Source organism: Elephantulus edwardii, unplaced genomic scaffold, assembly GCF_000299155.1.
Source record: "Elephantulus edwardii isolate Elephantulus edwardi_28Jun2011 unplaced genomic scaffold, EleEdw1.0 scaffold00353, whole genome shotgun sequence".
Taxonomy (NCBI): Eukaryota; Metazoa; Chordata; class Mammalia; order Macroscelidea; family Macroscelididae; genus Elephantulus; species Elephantulus edwardii.
The window spans coordinates 399844-410184 of NW_006400103.1; the positions used below are offsets into that span (position 1 = coordinate 399844).

General features: G+C 37.1%; 1 protein-coding gene across 1 annotated transcript in view; it reads right to left on the bottom strand.

The window, feature by feature from the left end:
- Positions 1-10341, bottom strand: part of UBQLN1 (ubiquilin 1) — a 56019-nt gene that overhangs the window by 3834 nt on the left and 41844 nt on the right. The window contains exons 6-9 of the mRNA XM_006901962.1: positions 10104-10338; positions 3620-3762; positions 1332-1415; positions 1-95 (exon numbers count right to left, since the gene is read on the bottom strand). The exon at positions 1-95 is cut by the window's left edge and continues 20 nt beyond it. Of these exons, the coding sequence (XP_006902024.1) occupies positions 1-95; positions 1332-1415; positions 3620-3762; positions 10104-10338 (557 nt within the window). The remainder of the gene's footprint in view (positions 96-1331; positions 1416-3619; positions 3763-10103; positions 10339-10341) is intronic.

Sequence of the window (10341 nt, forward strand, 5' to 3'; positions counted from 1 at the left end):
TCCGTTGCTAATGTCTGTAAACCCTGTTGAATCTGTAACAATGCCTGCATTGCTCTAGGATTTGACATTGCTGACAGTGTATCAGGGTTCTGCATCTAAGGGAAAAAAGAAAATTAGGGTTAACAAAGAATTAAAATGACTTAAGGCAAATGTTAAATCTTTTCTTTGCTATGTTTCTGGGGGGAAAAAAAATCTAAACCATTTTACTTGGCACAGATTCTCACTGCTTTCCCAAAATAAGCACACACCTCTCCTTTTTGACACAATCCAGCATAGAGATCAATTCTTGACCTCCTCCCAAGACTATCATGAGAGCTATTTGTCATAATGAAAGACAATCAGGAGCTACTCTGGAAGCCAAAGTTGTAACCCTTCTACAAAAGATTCAGTTATCCTTTCTACAGATAACTTCCAAATTCACAATTTATGCAATTATGGCAATAGGGTAAAAGCCACATAACCTTCTAATCAAGTGGTATTAGTAAAAAAAGTAGCAATTTTGTCAATAAGACACATTTGATAAAACACTATCATAAGTGAGAAAAGATGTATCCAAAGTTTAGCACTATTACTACATCTACATATACACCACCTACCTAACCAAGAAAGCTATGTTTACAACATCAAAACAGATCAAGGACACACTGACCAGCCTTATTTAATAGTTTATGGGCTTGAGAATCATTTGTATAATATTTCTAAGTGTTTTAACTACCATTTTCCAAAACACCAGGTCTATTTTCTTTTTATCATTGAGATAATCAAGTACTAGGGCAATTCCAAAAACATTTATAATGTAATCACCCTCACATGACAAAGCTGACAAAGTTTATTCTTGCTAATTCAGAATTTTAGGAAATGAGATTCACCCCATGGAAAAAAAAGTACTGTATCAGATTTAAAGAAATGAAAACATTACAAAGAAACAAAACTCATTAAATAGAACAGGGTAGCTCTTTCCTGTTATTCAAGATTAATTAAACCATAAAGCATAGTATGGCAAAATGATACACTTTAAAGCTACTGAAGTGAAAGGAAATGGTTCATGGCATTAACGAAGCAATCAAAATCCTCAAAAGTAAAAACAAGATGATTCTTTCCTCAACATTTTTGTACAAATGTTTAAGAATGTATAACATGTAGAACTCTAAGTAAAAAAATCAGCTGTGAAATGGGCTTAGTTAAAGATTAAGCTGATTTCTCTGAATTGAGAGCACTTGCTTTCTCTATTCTATGTTGTGCTATCAGCTATGGAACAGCAAGGAAACTGTTTATCAAACTTTTTTCAAGCAAATCATTACCAAAGATAGCTAGCATCTTTTCTTACTCACTTGTTGGAGGAAAGTTGGGAGCTGTTGTCTCATTTGCTCTTGAAGCTGTGGATTTCCAGCAAATAGGGGATTATTCAGCATCATCTATGGGGCAAGTGTTCAAACAGTTTTACTGGAAATATCTATAACAAGTATTGTACCTTGTTTAATATTCTATCTTCCCCAATTGCCTATATTGGCATTTTAAAGGAGGAAGACAGAACATAAATAAAAAAGGAGATGGGGAAGTAAGGTCTACAAGAGGGATCTTGAAAAAAATGTGAAGCTGTTTCTCACTCAATGAAAATGGTGATTATGACATGCAACAACCTAAAAAATAAAAGCATTTACGTTCTTGGGCTTTTCCTAATGCAAAAATGAGAACCTGGCCTTTATAGAAAAATGACAGTAGCTGACATTCAGGAGGAAACATTTTCCACTACACTGACAAAAATAAAGACACATGACACTATGTACGGTTTGCTTAGAAACTTCCACATGCAAGTGGCAAGCACAAAAAAATTTCAAATCTGGAACTACTGTATCTACCTCCTACTATAAGACAGCTAGTATCAGATACAGAAATAACACAAGACAGCAACCAACTTGCTAAAGAAATGAAGTTGGTAGAAATCAGCCATGACTAACATCAACATATCTCTAGGAAATGGGTTAAAATGTTCAAGACCTGAATGATGTAAAATTACTTCAAACCACCAAAATTAGCATTTGGATTTCATTTCACTATCACCAGAGATGAGAAAAGCTACATGCTTTCTCATCTTCATATAGATCCTACAAATGTAGAAAGTCAGGGACAATATTCGCGATAGTCAATATCTGAAAATAAGACTACAATGCACAAACAGAAACGAGTAAATTCATATAGCTTTAAAATGGCAAATTTTAGATCACATTTCCCCCAGAACGTAAAGCCAAGTAAAGTCTGGGGTAGGGACAGAGATATAAGGGTTTGAGGATGTAATCCTGCTCTCAAGTAGTTAATCAAATTTAAGTAATTAAAATATTGTGATCATCTGAACCTTGTCCTGTCCGTGTCATCCTCACAATCTCTGACACATTTGAGCCCACTGCTGCAGTCACTGAATCAATCCACTTGGTTGAGAGTCTTCCTCATGTCCCTTCACCTATCCAGCATAATGTCCCTTTCAAAGAAATAGCCTTTCCTAGCAACAGTACACCTAAAGTATGTGAGGTGAAGCTTTTTTTTTTTTTTTTGTTTTTTTTTGTGAGGTGAAGCTTTATTATCTTTGCCTCCAAGGACCACTGTGACTGCACCTTCTTAAGACATTATCTATTTATTCTCATATTAATCTTTCAGTAGTTATTTCACACAACCACAGTCTATAACTATTTTAAATATTTATTTCTTTGCTCCTAACTAACCTGCCCTTGCTTATAATACAACTGATAGTTTCTGTTCTCTAGAATTTTCAACACTGAAAAATAAACACAAAAGAGAAACTAAAGTTTTATCTGTTGATAACTCATTTTATTCTTTCTATATACAAGTTTCTAAAAGACATTCATTCTACCCTTTATCAACATATTGCTTTACAGTAACCAGTATGTCAAAGTGATCAAGTAAATGAATAAATATGAATTCATTGTTAATAATATATATATATATATATATATAGGCTGAGAAAGAATGTGTTTATTAATGACAAATTTTAATACTAACATGTGCATTCAACTATTAGAAAAATGTACTTAAAAAACATTGATGGAATCATTCTATTGTCAAAACCAGCTCATTATGTTGAGTGCTCAATGCTAATAATTCAGTCTGTTCTTTTGTAAATAAATAACAATAATCTCCCATAAAACCTACCTAAAACATACATTTAAAACTGTACAAAATTTTGCATAAAAGCTTAATTTATTTGCTCCAATTTTAAATTTCAGAGCAAAGTTAGTATCAAGACATCTAAGGTATCTGGCGGTTCTTTAAACGTAACTCGCGACCACATCCACGGTCGTCAGCTTGATCCCAACTCCTAACAACTCTACAGGACAAAGCAGAATAGTCCCACCAGGCTTCAAACAGACCACCACATCTTTTCCTTGTGAATAGCTCCAGTATTTAGAAAAGAAACATTAATCTAATGTCATGAGGAAAAGTTATTTAACACTTTAAAAACGTCAGATGGAAATAAACTGTTAAGAAATGACAAATTTCTAACACTAAAATAATACATCTCAAAGCAGATTTCATCCTCAGTTGCTTTGCTCTGTTGTACAGTCACATTAAAGTCAGCATTTAACAACAAAAAATTACAACTCACCTGTGCAGCAAGATCAGGGTTCTGGCTTAGTGATTGCATCATGCTTCTCATGTAGGGGGCAGACAACATATTCTGCATGAGCTGTGGGTTTTCAGTTATTTGCTGCAACAAACTCTGCATTCCTGGTGTGTTGAACATACTAGCTACAAATTTGTTTTTAAAACAAAAAAGATATATTAAGGAAAAGGCATGATACATAAATAAATTTCATGCTATAAAATAAGCATTATGCATAATTTTAGCAATCCGGATGTGTATACATACTACAAAACAGGATTAAGAATTTTTAAAACTGGCGCGCTCTGGTGGCCTAGTGGCAAGAAGCTGCACTGCAATCTCAGATGCTCTGCTGGACAAGGAGGGACAATCTCCTCCTGTACCAGTCAGATCTGATTTGACGGTACAAACAAAAAAATAATAAATTTGGAAAAAAAAAGAAACCACAACAGCAACAAAAACCCCACATTAAAGAAAAAAATCATCTTAAAAAGTATATGCCCACTTCAGTAATAAGAACTTAAAATTCTAATATTATAGTTGCATTTACAGTAAAATCACATCTCACAGAGAAGCTAAGTTCTAATGTCAATTTAAGGCAAATAAAAACAGTTGAAATGACTATTGAAAAGACTAATAAACTGACAATGTATGAGAAAACTTTTTCTTCAGCATTGCAAAAGAGAGAATCACATTCAGCACTCATTATGTTCATACTTAAACAATAAGTGCAATACTACACACAGCTGCGATTTGGTCTAAGTACAGGTTTTGCATGAATACACAAGTGTTCTGGGACTCTCATTCTTCTCAATGTTAGCTATAGTTTGTTATGATCCACACAGTTACTATTATTTTGTTTACAAGCAACAGCTTTAAGAGTTCATAGTAAATCAAGATCTCCACTCGCATCCAAGTTTACAAATTAAAGCCCTAGCAGAATTTTCCAGAATTGATTCATTCAACAACTGAGGAGTTACCAATTTCAACTGAAGTGATTAATCTACAATTTAAAGATATACTAAAAATAAAGCTCAAAGTAAGGATTCCAAAGAATTTCACAAATGCCAGTCATGTATGTTTAGTTAAACTACAAACTTATGGAATGAATACATAAGCTAAATAACATTTCCAATACTGAAATACTTAAAAACTCATTATATATATATCACGAATAGATGAACATTTGAAATGGATTTTTATTACATGAAGCAATGTTAACCCAAGTAAGTGTAAAATGTCTTCCCAAAAGAACAGTTTCTCACTGCTGTAACAAGGTGTGGCTGAGTTGCATAGCAACCCTCTGAACAACATATCTGAACCTTATACTATCTTGTGCCATCCTTATTCCCAACACATTTGAGCACACAGCCACAGTAAATGTGTTAATACATCTCACTGAGGGTCTTCTACTCCTTCGCTGACCCTCCAACCTCGAAGCATGATGTCCTTTTCCAAGGAATAGCCTCTTCTAACAACATGCACCAAGGATGAGAGACAAAGCTTTGCCACCCTTGCCTTTAAGGAGCACACTGGTTGCTCCTTCTCCAAGACTTAACTGTGTGTTCTGGCTTACAAGTAAGTGGTAAGGGTCTGTGGGAGAAAAGAAGGGCAATCAACTCCTGTGTGATTTCTGTCTCTGAAAACCATGGAATAGTCAGCTATGTGTCAGTTCTGATTACATGGTATACAACAACAACATCATGAATTTTTCCCATTAGTAGATAAAAATATTATACCCTATTATTTTTAAGTACACAATTAAAATTTTGTGGAAATTTATTTTCTCTTGTGATATTTTTTTGGTTTTGCTTCCTGGCCTACAAACCCTAAATTATCATCTAACTCCTTTAAAGGAATAGTTTGCTGCTCTCTGCTCTAAGATTTCCTAACATTTTACAGCAACTGTTATAGGCAAAGAAAGTTGCACATTTCATTTGTATGCATGTATCCAATCTTGAAAATGGCATCATCCTAGCAAGGAGTAATCAGCTGCTGGTGAGCTCACTAAAACTCATGGGTCAGAGTAAACTGTGCTACACACGTTTCCACAGCTAATTAGAAACAAACCAGCAAGCCTTTCTTCTAAGACAGACTTCTTTCAAATAGTGGTCAACTATTCACGCAATCCACCAGACTCCAAATAATCACAATATATGTGTGAACACAAGTTAATAGGATAGCATAATAAATTCACTTTTGCTTCTTGTTTTACTTTGATGGTAACATTAAAATGATAAAAAATTTAACAGGAAGTGAATTAAAAAACATTAGCAAATACTTATTTTTACTCTTGCTAATTTTCTCTTGTTTTTAATCACAATTTGTTAAGACACACTATAGCAAGGATGGGGGCAGCAATATCCTACTAGCTTAGAAAATTTAACTCTGTTTGCTGACTTTTAAAATGGGGGGGAAAGTGTCCTGCTCTCGCAAAAGACTGTAACACCAAATTAAGTACAATGCAAAACATGTTTTATTAGAAGGTTTTATAAAATCTGTGCTGTTCCCAGAGATCTCATAACACTAACTGTGCTCTCCAAAAGGAAATGCAATGTTTGTCCAACAATTGCCTCCCCTTCTGAATTATTATCTCAGCAATTAATTAAAAAATTCCATTGATCCTTTTCTTCTCTGGTAAAACACAGTCACCTTTTTAAAGGTATATCTGGGTCTTTTTACTGTAGGGAAGTGCTCTCCTAATTTCACTGCTCCTAATTACAAACTAGGTATCAGAAGTCAGTTTCTCTGGTTAACTCCACAATGAGGGATTTATCATTCACTGATCTATAAACTGCTTGTGTGTCAGATACTCCTAAATCTGAACATTCAGATTAAGACAGACTAGGAAGAAGGACTGGCCACCCACTTCTGAAATAGCAGGCCTCTGAAAACCCTATGTACAAAAGAACACATGTAGATAACAGAAAGGGCAACTGAGGCTGAGCTTTCAGGTATGGAAATACAAAGGAACAATTGTAACCAGACACCAGTGATTGGAACATGGAATGTGAGAACCAAGAATGTGGGAAAATTAGACATTGTTAAGAAAGAAGACATTGGAGAGATGAGATGGACCGGCATGGAGCATTTTGATTCAGACGATCATATGACATATTACTCCAGAGATGAAAAGGCGAGGAAAAATGGAGATTCTTTCATAGTTAAAAAAGTAATCTCTAGATCTGTCTTGAAGTACAACATTTTGAGTAACAGGATAATATCCATACGCGTACAAGGAAGTACAGTGAATACCACTATCACTCAGATATATGCACCAACAACCAGAGCCAAAGAAGAAGAAATAGATGATTTCTACCAACTTTTACAGTCGGAGATCAATCAAACATGCAATCAAGGTACTTTGATAATAATGGGTGACTGGAATGCAAAAGATGGGAACAGAGAAGAAGAAATCAATAGTTGGAAAACGTGGACTTGGTGACCGAAATAAAGCTAGAGATAGAGTGATTGAACTTTGCACAATCAATGACCTATTCATTGCAAATACGTTTTCTAAGAAACATAAAGGCAGGTTCTACACATGGATTTCACCTGATGGTATGCACATGGGAATCAGATCGATTGTATCTGTGGGAAAAAAGAAGCTCAGTATCAGCTGTGAAAACAAGGCCAGGGGCTGACTGTGGAATAGACCACCAACTACTCATATGCAAGTTCAAGCTGAAGCTGAGGAAAATTAAACCGAATCCACAGGAACCAAATATGACTTTGAGTTCATCCCACCTGAATTTCAGAATCCTCTCAGGAATAGGTTTGAGGCCTTGAACATTAATGAGCGAAGACCAGATGAGTTGTGGGAGGATGTCAAATGCATCATCCAGGAGTGCAAACGGTCATTACAAAGCCAGAAGAGGAAGAAAAGACCAAAATGGATGTCAGAAGAAACTCTGAAGATTGCACTGGATCGTAGAGAAGCCAAAGCACAAGGAAGAATTCAAGATACTAAAGAGCTGAACAGAAGATTCCAAAAGGCAGCTTGGAATGACAAAGCAAAATATTACAATGAAATATGCGAGGAGCTAGAGTCGGAAAATCAAAAGGGCCAAATTCATTCAGCATTTCTGAAGCTCAAGGAACTGAAGAACAAATTCAAACCTAGAGTTGCTATAATCAAGGATGCTTTAGGCAGAATATTATACGATCCAGGAAGTTTTAAAAGAAGATGGAAAGACTATACTGAGTCACTGTATCAAAAGGAACTAGTAGACACAAAAGAATTAAATGAAATCACATATGAGCAAGAGCCTATGGTGATGAAGGAAGAAGTTCAAGCTGCTTTGAAGGAAAGAGCAAAAGATATGACCCCAGAATAGATGGTATCCCAATTGAGATATTTCATCTAACAGATGCTGCCCTGGATGTGCTCACCAGGTTGTGCCAAGAAATCTGGAGAACAACCACTTGGCCAACTGACTGGAAGAGATCTATATTTGTTCCCATCCCAAAGAAGGGTGACCCAACAGAGTGCAGAAACTACAGAACAATATCATTGATTTCACATGCAAGCAAGATTCTACTGAAGATTATCCAAAAACGACTGGAACAGCACATCAGCGGAGAAATGCCAGAAGTCCAGGCTGGGTTTAGAAGGGGTAGTGGTACTAGGGATATTGTAGCGGATGTTAGATGGATCTTAGCTGAAAGCAGGGAATACCAGAAGAATGTCCACCTGTGTTATTTGACTGTGTGGATCATAACAAACTGTGGCTGACTCTGAGAAGAATGGGAATCCCAGAACACTTGATCATGCTAATGTGAAACCTATACTTGGACCAAGATGCAGTCGTCAGAACAGAGCAAGAAAACACTGCATGGTTCAAAATTCGGAAAGGCGTATGTCAGGAGTGTGTCCTATCTCCATACCTTTTCAACCTGTATGCAGAACAAATTATCTGAGAGGCTGGGCTCTATGAGGAGAAGTGTGGTGTCAGGATTGGTGGAAGATCTATTAACAATCTGCGTTATGCAGATAACACAAGCCTGCTTGCCGAATCTGAGGAGGACCTGAAATGCTTGCTGCAGAGGGTCAAGATCTGCAGGCTTCAGTATGGTTTGAAGCTCAATGTCAAGACAAACATTCTCACCACTGGACCAACTGGCAGCATCAGGATGGATGGCAAATAGATTGAGATTGTTAACAACTTCAGTCTGCTTGGCTCCACGGTCAACACTCTTGGCACCAGTAGCCAGGAAATAAAAAAACGTACTGCGATGAGAAAGTCTGCTGTTAGGGACCTCTCCAGGGTACTGAAGAGCAATGGTGTCACTCTCGAGACCAAGGTGCATCTGATACAGGCTATGGTCTTTGCAATCATTTGTTAAGCATCAGAGAGTTGGACAATGATCAAGGAGGATAGAAGGAGAATTGATGCCTTTGAGCTGTGGTGCTTGAGAAGAGTATTGTATGTACCCTGGACTGCCAAGAAAACAAACAGATTCATCCTGGAGAGGGTTAAACCAGGCCAATCCTTGGAGGCAAGGATTCTGGGGCTTCATCTGACATACTTTGGACATTTTGTAAGGAGGGAGAGGTCCTTGGAGAGGGACATCATGCTTGGGAGGGTGGAGGGACGGCGCAGGAGGGGAAGACCCTCTATGAGGCGGATTGATTAAGTGACTGGGATAATCGGGATGGGAGTGTCAGAGACAGTGCGATTGGCACAGGACAGAACGGAGTTTAGGGCTGTAGTACATAGGGTCGGTATGAGTCGCAAGCGACTCGATGGCACATAACAACAACAACAACAATAACAACAAACCATGGACAAAACATCAGCATGCAAGTATCTTAGTAGGAGGAAAAAGAAAATCTATTTATCAAGTCTTCACAGAACAGAGAATTCCAGTGGCCTAATACAAAGAGGTTGTACTGCCAAGCCAAAAGCACACGGTTCAAATCCACCATCAGGAACATGATGGGCAATCTCCTCCTGTGCCATTTACAGTCCCTAAAAATCCACTGGTAGTTCAGCGATAAGTCAGGTCCAACCAGATGGTAAGGACTGAGTGAGTGAATTTACAGTAAACAAAGTGCCACGCTATTGTACACATCAAAATCTCCTCAAAAAACAGATCATAAATGAAAATATAGAAGATTTATGATCCAGGTCTAATACAGAAATTTTTTAAACAAATTTGAGAGGTAATCTGATCTAGAAAATTCCCCCAAGTGGTGCTTGAGAGTTAGAATGATTTAGAATTAAAAAACCAAACCAGAGCCAGGATATATATATTCTACACAGGTTGCCAGCTTCCTTCTATTGAGCCAAAACCACGAAAACTTCTTCTCGTATCATAAAAACAAACAAACAAAAAATCCTCAATTCTTTTGTGACCTGTAATGCAAACATACTAATCATATATCTAAACCTTCCTTTAAAAATAAAAATTCTAGCACAAAACGTACTTTATCACCCATGCAAAAAGATGTACAACAATGAAGAAAAAGTGATTATGAGCATACCTCCTACTCCAGCGCCCAAATTGGGTGCAGCAGTACTTTGCCCAGTTGTGCCACTGTTAGAACTACCACCAGTGCTACCCACAGTGCTAGCTGTGCCGCTGGAAGCTGATGAAGTCTGGGAAGCCTGTGGAGCCCATGGATTGGGCAATGGATCTCTATTTTCAGTACGAGAAGGTTGACTTCCTTCACCAGAGGTGGTATTGCTCACTAAGGAAGCAAATGGGTTACCACCAAACTG